Source organism: Nanorana parkeri, unplaced genomic scaffold (assembly GCF_000935625.1).
Source record: "Nanorana parkeri isolate BGI_ZX_2015 unplaced genomic scaffold, ASM93562v1 scaffold1008, whole genome shotgun sequence".
In the NCBI taxonomy this organism is placed as follows: domain Eukaryota; kingdom Metazoa; phylum Chordata; class Amphibia; order Anura; family Dicroglossidae; genus Nanorana; species Nanorana parkeri.
Window position 1 is genome coordinate 320,163 of NW_017307276.1, and position 19,795 is coordinate 339,957.

At 39.0% G+C, this 19,795-nt stretch overlaps 1 protein-coding gene and 1 long non-coding RNA gene across 2 annotated transcripts in view; both read right to left on the bottom strand.

Annotated features, from left to right (window-relative positions):
* Window positions 1-19,688, bottom strand: part of LOC108795807 — a 21,512-nt gene extending 1,824 nt beyond the window's left edge. The window contains exon 1 of the long non-coding RNA XR_001941768.1: window positions 19,622-19,688. This is a non-coding gene — a long non-coding RNA (uncharacterized LOC108795807). The remainder of the gene's footprint in view (window positions 1-19,621) is intronic.
* The window catches only part of COL6A6 (collagen type VI alpha 6 chain), a 91,755-nt gene that overhangs the window by 30,491 nt on the left and 41,469 nt on the right, over window positions 1-19,795 (bottom strand). The window contains exons 20-22 of the mRNA XM_018567109.1: window positions 19,622-19,684; window positions 3,180-3,278; window positions 2,275-2,358 (exon numbers count right to left, since the gene is read on the bottom strand). Of these exons, the coding sequence (XP_018422611.1) occupies window positions 2,275-2,358; window positions 3,180-3,278; window positions 19,622-19,684 (246 nt within the window). The remainder of the gene's footprint in view (window positions 1-2,274; window positions 2,359-3,179; window positions 3,279-19,621; window positions 19,685-19,795) is intronic.

The window sequence follows — 19,795 nt, forward strand, 5'->3', positions numbered from 1 at the left end:
GCACACGGGGGGGGGGCAAGTGATAACCTAGGGAGGGCAATTGCCCCCCTGTAGCGACGCCACTGCTAACACGCTATACCACAATGTGTGGCAACAAACACTTAATGCATTAGTATGATGCAGGACCATTCCTGCTGAATAGTACCCCAATCACACTCCAAAGAATTAATGTGCATTGATAACACATTGCACAGTGCAGCAATGCACATCTGTCAGCATGGTGTGTTAGGGTGCCATTCAGAATAAATAGTGCCACATTGCACCAACGCAGTAAACGTGCAGCAAAGCCCTTGCTAATGCCAGCATTACCGTAATGCTATTGTATGAACACCCAAAAGGTAAAGCTAAATTACAACTTTGTTTATATAAAACATGGAAGATGTACAGCAGAAAAAGACCAATTGGACAATCATGTCTGTCCTTTTTTTTTTTAAACTTTCTTTTAATGAACATCTTTGTCTGTTGATAAACCAACAGTATGTTTTTCCTAAGCATGTTTAAATTCACTGACTAACTCACTATCTCTGATGTAGTGAGTAAGTCAACAGCAAGCCATTCCAACATTCCAAAAATACATTGGTTAATGTTTCAGAAGCTTATCAGAAATGTATTTGAGATATACCTTTTATTTAACTCTTTCACAGCTCGGGGTATTCAAAACCTTCATGGCCTGATTTTAAAGTTTTGGCCTGGAGCAGTTTACTTAACATTGTAAATGCTTTGCACACCAAAATGATTTTCACATCCTTTTCTTTGCACAAATGGGACATAATGTGACATATTTCTTATAATAATACCACTCCAAATATTTTCCCCTACATTATTTTATCCTATTTATCCTTAGCACAGGGAGCCAAAGTATGTGTTAGTTTTAATATATACGTCAAGTCGTACGTTCAATAAACAAGTGTGTATCCTTCAAATGTCTAGCTATAAGGCATTTTCTAGAAAAATAGCTAGCACTGACCAGTAGAGCCAAAGGAAATCTCACCGCTCAATTCCTTAGCCACCATCAGGACTCCCCAGGTGTTGGTCTAATAGGTGCATCTCCACCTTTGAATGTAGTAGTATATGAACAGATTGCACTATCCAGAGAATTCCAATACTTCAGACTTTATTAAAATTCACGGCAAATCCAGTATAACAGTGAAAAAAGTGTATAAAGCTGCTTTATACACTTTTTTCACTGTTATACTGGATTTGCCGTGAATTTCAATAAAGTCTGAAGTATTGGAATTCTCTGGATAGTGCGGTTTGTTCGTATACTACTGATAAAAGCTTTATTTGACAGACTCGCGTGAGGGGGAAAGGCCTTGAGGTGCCCATACACCTTACAATTATCGCACGAAAAACAAACGCAAATGACAAAACATGTGTTTGAGTGTACATTAAATGTTTTAAGGTCTCTAACTGTATTAAATAGTATGTATGTTTTTCTTTAATATAATATACATATAGAAAATGATCATATAGTAGAATATCTGTAACCTGTCATTTTAGATGTCATATCATTTACTTCTGGTAGTGTGCATTATCTTATACCATATTTACTAAACAATCTTACTTATGAGATGCATTTCATAATATTTTTCATTAAGCATAATATCAAACTGATTGACAAAAAGGAAACAGAAAATGTGATTCAGCAGGGAATCATCAATTCTCCGTACACACTCTTGAGTCTACAGGAAGTGAATGGAAATATCCTTAATGAGACACAGTTGGGAGAAAAAAAATGGCCACAGCTTTAAACCCCAAAAATCCTATTTTCTCTTCCGTTCATTGAAGAACACAGTGGAGATCTGTAAATCTTGCGCACTGGGACACCATAAAGCAGTGTTCACAGATGGGCTAGCAAAAAGAACAACCCAGTGTGAAAAACATTAAAGAACAAGACAATCACACTGCTAACTTCAAGAACTTAAAGTATGCCTAAAACAAGCATTTGAGGAATATCCACTATATAAAATCTGTGAAAAAATACCAAATTGAGAACCAACGGAATGAGACCTTCCATGTACGATATTAAATACTATGGGAAGTGTCCTTACACGCCTTAACCAGTTGACATCCGCGGTGTTAAACCCCCTTCCCATCCAGGCCATTTTTCAGACAGAATCACAGAATACAACAAACCCCTGTCCCTCTCTACCTGGCACTCAAAAGCTATGCCATTAAAGCCAGCGACTGTAAAGCAGGGTGAAAGACAGGTCCTTGAAACAGAAGCTATGGAGAAAGAGGGCATCTGCATGTAAACAAATCATGGCTGCATACCAAGGCCTGCAAGGCCATGCTGGAGCCATCACAATGATTGGGATCCCTTCTGCTTCGATTCTGCAAAGTAGACGAGGCAAGAGCCTTAGAGATAGAAACGCATAAATCATATTATACTGCTACCAGGGCATCTGTAACATCTGCACATGCATCTTGCTTCATGGCCACAAACTAATCCACCTTGTTAGTGAACTGACAACTGGAACCAGGAAATCCACATCTGTTGCCTCCCAATGAAGACAAAGAAGGTGAACCACTATCTCTAAACCAATGATTGATGGCAGACTGAGGTAGTTTTCATGCCTGGTACTTACCAGAGGAAGAAGTGACACTATGAGCAAAAATGTCCACAGTAAAAATGTCCATAGGAGGCAGGGGAGCCAGACCTCCCCCTCGGTAAGCATAACTTATCACACACACTTACAAACATTGAAAGAAAAAAAAAAAATTCCGTGGATAATGTCCTCTTGCAGCAGTAAAACCAGGACCATGGTGCTGCCTGCCTGTGGAAGGATACTTTGACTGGGCAATCAGGACCAGCTGGTCATACATGCACCTTGAGAAGCTCTCACAGGCTGTTCTGTGTGTTGGACACAGCTGCCCCAGCTAACCCTGCTGTAGTGAGGAACTGAATGCGCTCAATTGCAGGTCTGGTGGGACTATATACAACCAGCTTGTCACCCAGCCTGCTGTTAATTGAAGAAATCAACGCGTATGTCCTCAAGGCAAAAATCAGAAGCTGTGTTAGCAAATGGGAAGGGGGGTGGGCAACCAGCATGGGTATCCCCTAGACTTTTTATTTTTGTGTTTGTACCTAGTATTCTACATCAGCAGGTGGCACTATAACCCAGTAGTCAAGATTTTTGAATGAATGGAAGAGGAAAAAGTTTTGTATTTAGGCATACCATACTTTCAGCTAGGGTGTGGAACTGATCAGGTGGATGGACAGGGTCCTGTTGCTGGTAAGTTGCCACCACCAACAGAACCACTACGTTGATATAGGCCTAAAGTTCAGTAACAGAGTAAGTATGAGAGCTGACTAACAGCTTAGCTATCCGGGCAGTTTTCATGTGTGTGTGTGTGTGTGTGTGATACTTGGAAACTGCATAACAAAAGCTTTAGTTTGAGTTTGTTTTACTAAGCTATATGTTGTATGTGTTCAAACATAGGTTTAATTTTGCAGAGTCTACATAGTCCTAGATTTAATGTTAATCTGAGTGAGTGGGGTTTTTCATTATTTTTATCTATCCCTGTTGTTTTTACAGGATATTCACCTTGAAAGACTGCAGTATGTTCTCTCTGTGAGATAACTTCTCTAACGATGAAATCAAGCAATAGGACAATGCAGCCAGATTGGTTCTGAATTAGGAAATAAATAATTGGCTTAGGTTTTGGCAGTCAGAAGTTTTTTTCGGATGATGCTCTGAAATGTTTTCTCTCTGTTTTAATATTCTAGTCCCCAAAGAAGCCATTTTTAAATAAAAGATTTTTCCTTGAACTACTAATATTTTACTTTTTTCTTAATTTAACGGTTCACAGCCCAGGTTGTCCATTTAATGTCTGATGATGGCAAATCCCAGCCAAAATAATATACCCTACTAGGTTACAAGAAATATTTAACATGTTCACGTGAACCTTTACCTCCTTTCACGAAAAATCACTCTATCAGCTGTACATGCTGATATGAAGTCATGTTACATTCATTAGCTAAACAAATATTATTTTTCTGCATTTTATTTTCAGGTACTATTTTATCACGTCCGGGTCCTCTTAGGCATTAGTGATATAATCCTCACAGATGCATCTTGGGAAGGCTACATAATCCCTGCATTGCTGGGAAATCTCATACACAAACTGAAAAATCTCGCAAGATATCAGGAAAAGGCATTTTTCACCCGGGAGATGATGTGTGTGACATGTTTCAGTCACATATGCCAAAATTCCAGGAAGTAAAGAGATATGGGTCCACCTGTGATTACTGAAAATGGCCACCGTGAGAAGAATGTGGAGGAAAAGAAAAATAAAGTATTCAAAGAATACAAAGCTGCAATTATCTAGAAGTATGTGTTTGTAGATTGCCATCACTAAACATTTCTAAAGGTGCATTTGTTGTCATTTTTTAAGATAAGGGTGAAGTTACTCATTAGGTTTCTGGCATCTACAGATGATCTTTTCTGTCTGCAATATATACACATTTCAAAATGTGGTGGTCAGTAATTAAATACATGGAGCACTATGAAGTTACTTGATGAATTTACCCACATCCACACAGAGGTCCTCAAATCTATCCTTGGCTGAGGATATAGCTAGTACATGTACAATGTATTGCACTGTCCACAGGTTGTTGCAGAGTTTAAATGTATGTGAAGGCAAAACATTTTTTTTTGGGGGGTTGCATAGAGCGGGGAAGGGTTAGGTCAAATTATTATTGTGATCTGTGTCCCTTTTAGGGAGATTCCTCCCCCATTGGTCCTGGTAACCGAGACAGAATGTAAGGGGCTAAATGTTTGAGCTTTTCTCACTCTCACTTCCAATCAGCATGCTCTTTATTAGCACATAGTCACTGCATCACATCTACTTGTCTCTTCGTGCTGCTTCTCCTTCTCCCAGACTGAGCTCTGTCTTACAGGAACTACAAGAGGATGATACCAAGTCAAATGAATGTACCTATCTGCTTGCAATTAAAACAAAGGGGGAGAGGTTGCACCCGGAGACCGCTGAGGCAACAAGTCACTACTGTATTTCTAATGTGAGTAAGGAGAAAAATAAAATAAAATTTAGCTTTGGATTGATTGGAGAAGGGTTAAACCCACTGTCTAGTTTTTACTGTTGTCTATGTCCCCGTTGTAGAGAATTCTGTGTATCCTAGTGACCACTGTCATTAATGCAAAAAGTGAGATGAAATCTAAAATTTAAAGGTGTCACCAGAGCAAGAGGTGATGGTAAATCGGCCAATGGAGGCAAATGTTACGTGTCAACAGTGTGGGGGGGGACTAGCCGACAATTAAGGCACAAGCTTTACATACACTCAGAGATATATAAATGAATACAGAGGAGCATTAATTTTTTAAATCTGCCTTAAAGTGACATTAAACCCTCATATTTTTTAACATAAACCAATATTGTAATGTGTGCCTTAACTTAAAAATGCATTCAGGTACCTTAACTAATAATACAAATGTTGTTTATTTATGCATCACTCGGCTGTAGATCCTCAAATCATCTCTGAATTGGTGCAGATGTCAATGTCCTTCCTTCTGGAGGGCGGCTACTTTTGTTCCCCATGGTCCCTGTGTGTGTTGTAAAGTAGCCACCACTCCAAGCTCGCTCCCATGATGAACTACAATCTCAATACAAATTAGTAAACTAAATGTGAGATTGTAGTCCATCACTGGAGCAAGCTTCAAACAGTGGCTACTTTACAACACACACAGAGACCATGAGGAACAAAGGTAGCCACCCTCCAGAAGGAAGGACAATGTCAGCACCAATTCAGAGATGATTTGATGATCTACAGCTGAGTGATATACAAATACTGTAAACTACATTGTTGCTAATAGTTAAGGTACTTGAATGCATTTTTAAGGTTTAACCTCTGCATGTAGTGTCATTTTAACATAATGCATGTTATCATGCACCAGCATGCAGTGGCGGAGCTAAGGAACAAAGGGCCCTGGTGCAAGATTTTTTTTGGGCCCCCCCCCCAAAAAAAAAAAAAGTAGAGGCCGGATGCCCTGGTGCGACCGCACCGCCTGCACCGGCGGTAGTTCCGCCACTGCCAGCATGCACCTCAAGCAGCACCTAAACCTTTTTGGAGGAACACAATGACAGTAGTGTATTACTGTGTATTGTAGCACTGCTTCTTAGGAAAAGTGTCCAATGTTTATGTAGAGTACTGGGCAATTGATTGCCCTTTACCCTGCTTAAGCAATAGGATTTACCCCATTTCAGTGCAGAGTGTGGTTAGAAATTGTGCCTTTACTTGAAAACTGTCCATAAATGACAAATGAAAGACACTAATTCCAGTCCAGGATAACTGTCTACATAGTTCTACACCTGATGTTATAGCCATTCAGGGCTTGACCACACCATGTCTGGATCATGTCCAGACCAGAACAGTTTGTTCCCAGACCAAAAAGCATCCCAATGTTTCCGTAATGTATTTCTGGGCTCTGTTCCCACCAATGCAGTCCGTTCCGGACAAGACCAAAAAAATACTGCTTGCCTCATTTTCTCTGGTCTGAAATGCACTGGAACACATGAAAATGCATCAAAAACACGTACAAATCCATGCAAACACAATGGAATGTACCTGTAAGCCCATTTTAAGATAAAAAAAACGTGGAAAAAACTCAATGTACCGCGTTCCAGATCTAGTCAAAATCTGGTCCGTAAAATGTTGTGAACCTGGCCTAAATACAACACACAATGACAGTACTAGCTCAGAAAATGTATTTCTGAACAATCTGATCATCATAAGAGAAACAACAGCTAAGAGACGTGAGATAGGCCTGCAGAATCATGATTTTGAAAATGTGCAGCTGCATCTGAATTGTATCCATGGATTCATCCTATTTGAAAGCAAATTAGACCCAGCAACATTTCAATCATATACATTGGCTCTTGCAGTTGTGTTTGGCTCACTGTAACAAAGTACATTTATATATTAAATCTGTATGAGTTGTTGGAATCTCTAAATTCCTTAACCATCAGGAAAATAAATATTTGTGAGAGTCTTCCATAACTGTTTCCAAAATAAACTAAAATCTCACGAATTGGGCTTTATGAACTACAGCAAGCACGTATGGAACTCTGCGCCTTATCTTGAGGCTTGTCATTTGTTATCTTCCTGAGAGCAACCAATACAGCTTTCTGTATCAGTGAATGATGTCACTTCTCCTCCTGAGATATCCTTGAAGCAGCCCAGCAAAATACATTAGACATGAGAACATTATAATTTTTTTTCTCTTTGGTATGAATGTGAACTCCATGCCTGCATGTTTAGAAAGCAGGTCCCACAATTGAATGCTCTTACAACATTCCGGGTGAACTTTCTTAAAAGAGTAATTCTACTCTTAGGTCCTGATATATTGTGATATGCTGTGTCTTGCAAAAAGGTTCAAGCATGTATTTCAACTGCTGTAATGTGGCAGCCAAGTCTTAATGATGGCACTACCTTAACACAATAAACATTAATGCGTGCAAAATCATACATTGGCACTCATTTATTAACGCACTATAGCAGATCACTTTGTGAATGGGCCCTAAACCACATCTGTGCCATGCTCAGACATCTAATCATGTAGAAATTCCGGGCTTGTACTTTACATGATATCTAAAGTGAATAAATATAAACTTTACTTTACTTTACCTCGCTTCACAGTAAACTAGGCCCCTGGTGAAGTAGACCTGTGTTTGCTGGAAGCATCCAATCAGGCAGGGGATCTTTCTATGTTTCAAATTTCTTTGGTAAACTGAAAAAAGGTTGACTTCACTATGTGGATGTGACTCCTTTAGTAAATCAACCCCTGAGTGTGAATGCTGTATAGCTTAAGAAATTCTCCATAAATAAAATTTCAATTTAAAGCCTAACTCTTTTTTTTAATGTTAGATGAAAATGGGAAGAGTTAAAGGTTCTATCATGTGTTTAATTCTGTTTGTGACCTTGTTGGGGTGATTTTGCCTCATTTCCTCACTTTAGATGTTCTAACCCATCCTTACTCTATAATTTTTTTTCTGTGTGCTTTTTGGAGAGATTTCCTAACACTCCCTTTCTTTACAGGAAAACTGCAAGCGATAGAGAGGTGTGGGACTTTAATTGGACTTCTGTTAGAAATATATTTTTAATACCACTTTGACATGTCATTCTTTTTGTATGTGGGAACAAGGGTCTACAGTGGGTTTGTTTGGGAACACCTTTCTTGCTTATAAAAGCAGATAAGCAAAGGGGCTTCCAGGTTACCATCAAATTAAGAAACAAAGTGTAGTGTGGTTGATTACAGCTATGCTATGCTTGGATAAAACAAATTATTCAGTGGGCCAGTAGTGAGATGTGGAAGGTGGGAGGTCAGAAAGCTTACCTGTAGAAGTGTAGTTGCTGTTTTCTAAAACTGGGCTATAGAGATAAATGTATGTGCATTGATAATCAATTATTCTAATTTCAAGGTTAATAGGCAAGGGAATGTCAAAAAATGAACATGCGGAGACAAGCACTGCCATAGGGGAGATATACCAATGCATTAAGAAGAAATACTGTACATCAGGGATAGGGTCCACATTTTAAAGCAGCTTCAAGGGCAATGTGGGGGGAAAACACCAATCCTTTCAATTGCATACTTGGGAGCTGCCTTTTTGCTTTATGTGGTGTTCTGAACCAGTACAATTCACATGGACAGTGTTAGCGACACTGTATTCTGGCATCACATTATTTATATACCAAACTGCATAGTCTTAAAAATTTAATATGGCAAAACAGAGTGCATAACACTGCCATATCCCCTTTCCCTTAGCCACCATTATTTCATAACAATTCAAAGTATAAATTTCAGGAATGTGTTTGGCTAAAATTGGCTTGCATTAGGACAGCAAATAAACACTTTAAGAGGCAGAAAATTAAATGAGACAAGGCAGGTTTTACATTACAATAAAAATTGATTGTACTATGTGATAGACAATAGCCACAGATATTGTTCAGTGGCTGGGCAGGATGTAAGCAGCTTGGTTAGCTTGGAATATAGGAGGGAGAGACAAGGTAGGTTTTTTCCTGAAATAAACATTAGAGGGAAGTGTTTCAGTTGAGCTATCCACAAATACTGTACAGTGGCTGGACAGTAATTAAGCAGCTTTGTTTGGCTGCAATGCAAGGGGGAGAGATGAGGCAGATTTTATCCTGAAGGGGAACATTAGAGTGTGTTATTTCAGAGACAATAGCCACACATATTGATTAGGTCGCAAGGTAAGAAAGAGAGGGGGGGCAGGTTTTATACTGAAATCAGAAAACAAAGTGTATTATTTCAGAGACAATAGCCACACATATGGTACAATGGCCTGACAGTATGTAAGGAGCTATGTAAAAGGGAGAGTTGAGGCAGTTTTTAAAATGTATTTTTACCTTTTATCGTTAAATACAAATTAGAGTGTACTATTTCAGAGACAATAACCACATATCCACAGTGGATGGACAGTACATAAGTAGCTTAGTTAGGACACAATGTAAGAGGGAGAGAGGAGGCAGGTTTAGTCTTGAAATAGATTTGTATTTTTTCAGAGACAATAGCTACATACTGTATATCATACAGTGACGGGGCACTATGTAGGCAGCTTGGTTAGGCCTCAATGTAATTGGGAGAGATTAAAAAAGGTTTTTTCAGAGACAATAGCAGCACATTTTGTACATGGACAGTATTTAAGCAGCTTGTATATTTTGCAGTGTAAGAGGGAGAGAGGAGGCAGGTTTTATCCTGAAATTAACATTAGAGTATATTATTTAATAGACAATAGTTACATATATTAACAGTGTCTTAACAGTATGATAGCAATTTGGTTAGACCGCAATGTGAGAGGGAGAGAGATGAGACAGGTTTGCTCCTGGAAGAAACATTGCAGTGTATTACTCCAGAGACAATAGATTCACAAGTTGTTCAGTGACTGGACAGTATGTGCAGAGTTTGGCTGATCACAGCACTACAGACTGAATGTCACCACTATGACATTCGTGTCTGTACAAAATGCCTGTACAAAATGCATTTATCGCACCCCCCCCCATAGCCTATAGGGCAATCTGATGTAAACAGACATGTGTCCCTCTACATCAGATTACCCCCGATCAGGCACGATCCAGTCCTGCAAAATAGAACACTGTTCTATTTGTTTTTCCGGACCCGGACAGAGGCGGGGGTAACCATGTATGAACGGATAGGAGGCCTATCCGTTCATACACGGTTGCCCATAGACTTGCATTGGGCATCCAATTGGGTCCTTCTGAAAAACTGATAGGTGGACCTGATCAGAGCGGCCATGTGAAAGGGGCCTAAGACTAAAACTAAGATGTATTTTAGTTTTAGTCATATTTTAGTCATCTGAATTGTTTTAGTCTAGTTTTGCCAATTAAATCTCCAGTAGAGAAAATTGCAATGTATTTTCATCATAGTTTTAGTCCTATTAACTTCGTTTTTATTTAGTTTTCATCTAGTTTTCATCACGGGAAAACATGAAGCTGACGAAAACTAGGATGAAAATTTTTAATCGATTAAATTAACACTGCTACCCAGTCAGCTTTCCCTATCTACTCCAACACACACTGACAAATGTTTGCTGGGAACCTGACCTTTTATAGTGAGGAGGCTGGCACAAAAGATTTTAGAATATTATTGTCCCTTCAAAACCACCTGACATAGGTTCAAAGGCTAGGAAATGCAGGATTAGTTACTCGGTGCTATAGCAGCAAAATTACACATTAGTTTGCCATGTTTGCGAACTACAAATGGGTTGAGTTTGCCCTGAATTCATACTCTACCTGTACCTCAGCACTATTGATCACTCCAGGATTCAGGGCTTCTAGGATGGTTATGTACTGTACAATACATGCAGGCACTTCTAGATGCCTGCTTCCATGCTGCCAGTTTAGCTATTGTGATCTAGACACAGGTGTACTTTAGTCCCCATTCTCACCTAAGAATTCTATCAACACGTGCTAAAATGTGCGCTGTGGGTGCGCTATACCATGCTCTTACGAACGCTTAAAAACTGCAATGCACTTGCGTTGCCATTGCATGTTAATGGCACCCCAAACACAGCCTAGCTTCTTTCCCACACGTGGACGCGTGTTAATACCCGCACAAACGCGCAGGTTAAAAACGAGGGACATGTGTAGCAGATTTTGCTACATGTGCAACTTTTCCAGATTTGGCGTACGTGTGGCACCCATTGCAATCAAACATGGGAAACAGACGCCCATGGTTGCGCAGGAACGCACATCCCCACCACACACATTCCTGCTATGTGATAGTGTGAATGGGACTTAAACTGTCATCAGCTGCGCTTCTATGGTTTCATAGTAAGATAAGCTACTTTTCACGAGCTTGCACAGAAAAAGAACATGCTATGTTTCTGTTTAATTACACTTGCACAGTGGGAGTAAAACAAAGATATAATTAGGGTTGCACAGATACCTTTTCAGACACCAGTGCAGATACTTGGCATTTTCATGAGAACTACCAGGGTTGCAGCGGTTGCAGCTGGGATCTAGCTCTGGCACTCCACCACTGTCCTGAAATCATTAGTATTGTATTGTTTTAGAAAAACTGTCACATGACAATAAACAAAAATGTATCAGTACTCGTACTTGTAAGTACTCAGCAAGTACCAGTACTTGTACTCGCAAAACTGGTATCTGTGCATCCCTTTATTTATATTTATAAAAACAAAATCATACATTAAAACAGAGATGTACAAATCCCAGGAGCTCCGTGTGCTCCCTACAAATGACAGCTGCCTCCTAACTTTTGAATTTTTCTCTAGTGTGTAGTCTTGGAGCTCAAGTATCGGTACATGTACTCGTACTTGTACCGAGTACTGTACTTGGTACTCTGTGCAACCCTAGATATAATAGATATCAAAAGGCCCAGTGTTCTATTGAAATCGCTGTACTCTTTAGAGATCCTCTGGAGGAAATGGGCTGGCTAAGAATACTGCACACCAAAGGGTTCCCAGACTGACCAGATTTTAAGAATTTATTTTTACTTCAAAACTTTTTTTATAACGTGTTGAAAGTGAAAACCATTCCAAATATGCATCAGTTTTGCTAAAAATAAATAAATCAATTACATAGCAATTTCTAGCATCTCTGCTAAGAAAGCACATGCAGCAGGCATATTGGCTACAAATGAAAGCTATAACCCCTAATCTCTTTGAGGTTGGCTCAGATGTGATAAGAGGAATGAAATGTTGTAAATATCTACAGGAATCTCAACTTCATAATTACCTTTTTTAATAGTTTTTTTATTCCTTTAAGATGAAGAAAAAAAACTGGGTAATTTCAGTTAAAGTGGAACTATTGGCACAATAAAAAAATACATATATGATGCGCTCTTTCAACAGCATTAACAGAGATTTTTTTTTGCTTTGTATAACATAGTTTTATTAAATGTTGATCCTGACAATAGATTTGATTTTTACAGTCATCTAGCCATCAGCTTCCATTGTAATGAGATGACTAATGTTATTTACCTCTCCTCTCACTGGTCATAATGTTATGCCTGGTCAGTGTAGAAAACCCCTCTATATGTTTGTTATGTGTTCCTATTCACACAGCATACCCAAAATCATTTAAAAATATGTCTTACCTCTCAGATATCCCTTTGCAGGCTTTTCACTCAATTTAAAAGTGACAGGAAACTTTGTCGTTCCCATAGAAAGACTAGGGACAGTTTGAGCTGAACCTCATTAACATACAATCGTTCTAGATCTTTAACCCTTTGTTGGGACGGGCATTGTTCTGATCTATTTTACAACTGATGAGGAGATCTGCCAGCACAGTACAGACTGGGATGATTAAAATAGAACTATGGAGTAACATTGTTATCCCATAGTTCTCTTTATGGTCACGGGGGGACCCTAATGTCCTCCCGTGACACAACGTTCAGTATATAGCTCGCCATAGCTCACTATATACTGAGATCGCCACTGCCAGGATGGATTCCGACAATACTGTCGAGATCCACCCAGCAAGCTGATTGACAGCAGGCTCTGCCTATCTAGAGGCAGAGCCAGCTGTGCCCGCCCCCTCCCCCATCTGTTCTTCCAGTCAGCGCTGGAGGATTGGAGATGGAAATCCCTGCGGGGAGCGGTGACTGACAGTCACCGCTCCCTGCAGGGAGATGATCGGGAAGTGAGCGAGCGACGGTATGTGTTTATGCACTTCCCGATCAATAAAGCCGATGTGTGACAGTTTCATTGTCACACGTTGGCTCTAACTATGTGAATAAGTGAAAATCTCTAACCTCATAGTTCTCCTTTAAGTTAACACTAACCTAACCAGACCCCACCCCGCATTACTGAACAAAACTCAGTACAGAAAATAACTTTTCTTTCACAACACAGCGTGTAATATGCAAGCAGCATTTTTTTTAGTTATGCTACAGTATGTGAATGAGTACATGTAAATATAAAATAGGTGTTATCACAATTTGGTTGCAAATGTGGAAATACACTTTAAGCTAGTCCATTCAAGACTAATAACATTTTGGGTGAATGTTATTAAGTTTCTGTCTTTAACATTTTGGTATGTCAGAAGGGAAAGTCTTCCCGTTTCATACTTCATCCCCCAGCAAGTACTGTAGCTTGCTAGGTTTAATGTTATGTAAAATTCTTTACAGTGCCAATGCCACCTGCTGTCTCAATCTCACTCCAAATTTCCCCCTAAGACACTTTGCTATTTTTAATTGCTGGCTTCCTCTCTCTTTTTGGCACAGGCAGTGGAAACCACGTGCTCATTTTGCAATCTCAGCACAGATTGTGTCAGCAACTGCAGATTCTGACATCCATTTTGGGAATCCAGTGTCTCCGTAAGGGGCTGTGTCCACAGACTTTTGTTCACTTCAAGCAGGTTTTGCATTCCTATACAATTCTATGGGAATGCAAAACCAACTTGAAACAAGTCATATACAGGTCATAAATAAGTCAAATTCAGGTCAAATGCACTTGTCAATTAATTTTGAATGATCTCAGAAATGTCTCAAACTGATATCAAACTGTTGCCATCTACACAAGCCCAAAGTCTATAGACACGAGTCCTAAGACTGCCAGAAACATGCAGAACAGTCAGAACACCTCCTAAGAGCACAGTGGTCCAAAGACTAAAATGGTCTGATTTTAGTGTCCATCACAGTGGGTTTCCCAGCTGCCAGTAGAACCTTGCAATTCCATATCACCTGATGCATGCTGACTGTTGGAAGGCTATTTAGCCCCATCTTACTGATCATTCCATCTCTATGCGTTTGGCCTGTGCACTATCATTCCCTGGACCTGTGTTTATACCTGTAATGATCCTAAGCCCATTTTAGCATACCTCCGATGCGTTACCCTGCTTAACCCAGCTCTATCTGATTTTGCTGCCATTCTTATTTGTCATGTTAAATATAGTTAAGATAGTCAATTTTGTTATTTTTTGTTATTTTTGTTATCATGATGTGGGACATCTATAAGGTCACTGAGGATGGGTGGGGAACAGGGATACTGCTCACACTGCATGCTGGAAGTGAACAAAAAAGGGGACCCTTTACTAGTTCATTAGTGATTTGGTTTGCCCAGTGGAGCCATTCAGCAATCAACAATGAACATCCAATCGCTGTGGATCAGTTAATTTTACTGCAACGTTAGGTTTAGGGGAGCAAAACTGTTTACTACTACCCAACAACAGTTAATGGGGCAGAATCTTCCAAAAGCTGCTAATAAGAGTAGTGCAGTCACATATGTGAAAGTTTCTGTATGTGTTTGCTAGCATATGGCATAAAAGCCATAATTTAAATGAATTTAAATGAATTATACTTTGCATCATTATGTCTTGCAGAGTTGTTCTTCTTATAACAAACACACACTCATGGGCATGGCTTAAAAGAAAATGACATTTAACAGCAAACACAATGAACATTAGTGATGAAAAACATATCAGCTGAGTTCTATTAAACACATTCTCCAGGGACTGTACTGAAGTCTGTCCAGATAACAGTTTGAGAACTCTGAACTATAGAATTATGTTTTACAAAGGGGTTGTTTCAAGGTAATTTATAATCTTATCTCATTCTTGTATATCTGGACTATACTTGTACCCAGTATGTGCAGCACTCATTAGCAGTATATCTTTTAGTGTGAGGTTTTGCCAAAACACAATGTTATTATGTGGGAATTCCTATTTTGCAATAGACATTAATTCCCTAATTAATTTATCACAGTCACTAACAACTAAAGCCAAAACCTTTTTTTTTTTTAGTTTTGGATAGAGTGGAGAGGGATTAGAACCTGTCTGTATTTGTCCTGGTGACTGTTATCACTGAGACTAAATGTAAAAGAAAACCCCAAATATTGAGTTGTCAACAGGATTAGAGGGGAAATCTTCCAATGGGAAAACTAGTTTGGGTGACCCTGGTAACAACCAAGGGTATTCTTTCACTTCCTGTTGTGGCTATGGTACAGGAAGTAGGGGAAATCTCTCCAATGGGACACAGATGCCATTTGTTTTCTATGTGCCCTGTTCACACCTTACATATGCAGTGGTGTGCAGAAAAATGCAGCTATATGGACATTGTGTGAACAAGCCTTTAAGGAACAAGACTAGTAGTGCAATGTTCAAGCATTCTGGATAATTAAGTAACTTTATTTAAATATGAATAAAAATGTAACACTTTACAGGTTTTAGCAAACAGCAAGATAAACGTCCAGGTGTGAGTGACATCTAAGGGTATGACACTTTTTGTAGAGAAAAAAAAATTCAGTATAAAAACAAATTTGCCTAAAATGCAAAAAGAGATAAAAGGGTAATAGGCGGTGGTAAAGTTTAAAGTATCTGCAACAAAAACTTTTTTTTTTCTAGTTTTGAAAGAGTAGAGATGGGTTCAGCTCCCTCATGTTTTTCTTCTTATCTGTGTCCCTTTTAGGGGTTACTTCATTGCTTGTCTGAGATACAACAGAAAGTGAGAAGAAATTTCTCTAACAGTTGAAAAATAATCTCTTAGACCAATGCCACCAAAACAAGTTTCCCCACTGGGAGATCTTTCCCCCCTATTCTTGGTTCAGTGATGTATCCAAATTTCAGATTTGTCTCACTTTCAGTTCTGGTTACAATGGCTACAGGACAAATAGAGAGATTGAATCCCCTAGTGGGGGCACAGACAGCAATAAAAACCTGGCAGTGGTTTTATCCCCTCGCCATTTTATCCAAAATGAAATAAATTAAAATGTAGTTTTAGATATACTTTAATCTAGTTTTATATAATCAAGCACAACTACTAGCTTATCATTTTATCAGGACCCTCAAAGATCCAAACATGATTTGAAAATTGACTTTATATTGACAATTAAGATTATTATTTTTTTCTGTACAGCAGGCCACACGAGTAAAGATTTTCTCTGGTCAGCCCCTGCACTGAGTGAGAGAAATCACTTGATTCTTCCATTCATGGATGGAGGAATTGCCACTGCTGGCTATTGTAGTCAAACACGGCTGCCTGAATATCCGAACAGTGAACAGTGACTGCATCTGATAGGATGGAATTGTGCAGTTAACATTGCCAGGCTAAGGCCCTTGCTGGTGACTCAACCGAAACAAACAAACTGACCAACAGAGACATATTCAAGGCAAGCAAAAAGGCCCTTGATCGGAAGATTATAAGTAGCAACCATGCAGAAATAATGCAATAGCTACTGCTACCAGAAGGATGCCTGAAAAGCAAACAGATATTTAAGACAGGAGATATGCAGGTAACCAAAAAAGATCAGAAGGTTGATGGAAGCCACCACACAGATTGAAGCAACCTGACAGAAGGTTGCCAGAAGCGCAAACAGACAAGACAAAAACAAGCCTTACATATAGGAAACATCACAGAGGTTGAACACACCAAAACTGGTCAGGAATCAGATAAATATGTTCCAGCATAAGGCAATGGAACACACCAAATTAAACAGAAACAGGAAGGGTGGAAACACATTATACAGCTAGGAATGGGACAGAGCAGATTAGAGACACTGGGGGTGATTTACTAACCTAAACACACACACACACACCAGGTGTGTGTGATTTTCACACGGCAAAACGTATTTATCAACCAAAAAGTCTCTAAAAGCATATTTCCACTAATGCCATATATGGAAAAATCATGCACATGATGCATATATAATGCTGCTTCACAGTTTAGACAAAAATGGTTAGCTCATGCATTTACATTCCTTGCATTCATCAACGCAAGCAACACAACATAGAGCTAATTTACACAACATCACCTTGCAATTCATGCAGGGCTTTGCACAACACACCTGCTGGGTGTGTACACATTACAAAGGTGTTTAGATTCCACCCATAGATCATGCTGGGAGGGAACACACTGCAGAGGTGTATACACGTTCGTGGTGTGTTTATAAGGTTAGTAAATCAACCCCACTGAGTGATGAGCAAGAACATACAACAGATAGCAAGGGCAAAAGCCAAGAGAAGAGTATGCAGAAGGGATAGCCTACAGGTAGTAGCAGTGCAAAGCATACAACTAACTCATGTTGGTCTGTAGATAGATCCTCACAATGAGAATATGCATCAGGAAGAGACTATATGCTCAATTCACAAACAAAACAAAATGAAAACAATCATTTCTCAGTTCCATAAATTAATGGAATGTGGATACCTTTTACACATGCGTGTTATATTTATCACAAGAAAATTATAGTTTTAAGGTATTTTCTAAGTAAAAGTTAACGCACAAAGGATTATTGCTCCTTAACATACAGCTACTGTAGATTTATGTTTGGTGTCATTGGGATGTTTACTGAGGTGGATGGGAAAATGAAGCCATATAAGCTGGTGATAAAAAATGGTTTGTGTAAATAAATAAAAATGATCAGTGTGACATTCATATGATAAAACAACAATTCCACACCTAAGCAAAGCCTTGGTTTGTGAACCAAGATATTGACCATTATGAGGAGAACATTACCATAAAATGAATAAGGAAGCATTAGTAAATTGATAATATGGGTCATGCTAGTTCAAACATAAAGTGAATGCTAAAATCTATTTGCAGAATTCTAAGTGCTGGAACTAAAATGAGAATTATATTAGTGCTGGAACTGAATTGACTTAGGTCAGAAGGGAAAAGAATCAGAGCTAAGCTAGTATTAAGATATCTTACACCACTGTCCAACCAATATAGTGTACTTAGCTACAATAACAAAGAGGTTGTAGTGAATATTACTGCCAAGTTTATTGCAGATGTTTTCAGATCAAATTTGTTATATGCTTAACATCTGGAATATATCAACTGCTGTAAAAACGGTCATTAAAAGTAGAAAGTCTATAGGATCTGAAGAAGAGGATGAGACAGAAACCTTGCTAGAGACTGTTTAAAAAAAAAAAAAAATAACCACTTGAAGACTGGGATGATTAAAAACTCCCTTCCTGTCCAAGCCATTTTTCAGTATTAAGCTTTGTGGTACTTGACTGACATTTATTAAGTCATGCAACACTGTACTGAAATGATTTTTGCATAATTTTTGGGGTACAGATAGAGCTTTCCTTTGGTGGCATTACTGGGGTTTTTAAATTTTTTTAAATTTATTGCTATATAAAGAAAAAATTACCGACACTTTTGAAACAAAAACTCTGCTTTCCATATGTTATATTATGAAACATTTATAATACCCAGTTTTTTTGGAAATATATAAGGGGATTCTGCGCGACCCCGAAACATCACCACTATGTGATGGTATGCACATGCATCATTAAAGGACGTATTCATCACTCATCCTGGAGTGCCGATGTACTATATTCTTCTGTTCTGATGCGGTGCCATCCATTTGTCACCGCTGCACCCACCATTAGATATTAACTTTACGGCAGGAGTGCGATGGGTTCTGGACTGTCAGGTAAACAGTGCAAATTCGCAAAAAACTACCATACCCAAAATTGGCCATAGGTGACGCTTTAAAAGCTTTTACCGCTCATCAATTTAGCAACAGTGATTGATGGCCCTTGAATTATTGCCCACGCACTGACGTTCCGTTAGCAGTGATATGTAACATGTGTTTGTATGTGTGTGTATATTTTGACACTAAAATATGAGTTAGTTGTTGAATGAACTAAACAATACAAAATATTTCAAGCAATTATAGCATGTTTTTCAGTGGTCAGGACCTATCAAAAGTAGTATAATATATTAAACTCTCCTTTCCTCTTGCTTCCATGGTGCAATAGGTGACATTATCATTCTCCAAAAAGGTTGCGGGGAATGCTGATTACTCCAAATCTCATGCGAAGATGCTGCAGCACAGTGCTGGGAGTGTCTTGCCAGCGAGATTTGGAGTACTCTACATTCCCCAAATCTCATTGAATGGATGAATGACATCGCCCATGCCTAGGTGCCATGGGCAGAAGCCAGAGAAAGCTGAGTATACTATCGAGTTTTTTTCTCTTACAGGCATTATTCAGGTGTGCCCTCTTACGAGGGGGGTGGGGTGGAGAATGTAAACAGTGGACATTGCTTTTCAGGTACAAGGTCCATTTTAATTAAACCCAGCCCTAAGGATTCAACATTTGTGGAGGGGCATATTTGAATGAATTAAATATATAATTAAGACAGTAACCTACCTGCGGTCCTTTGGTACCTTGATCACCCATAAAACCTGGCAGGCCAGGGTCACCTTTTACTCCCTGTAGCAAAATACATATGTTATTTACATATTATTCCTTTTCTTTTAATTATTTCAACAATACATTTGCCTTATACAGTCACTCTAAGCTTTTCGGGATATTTGGGAAATC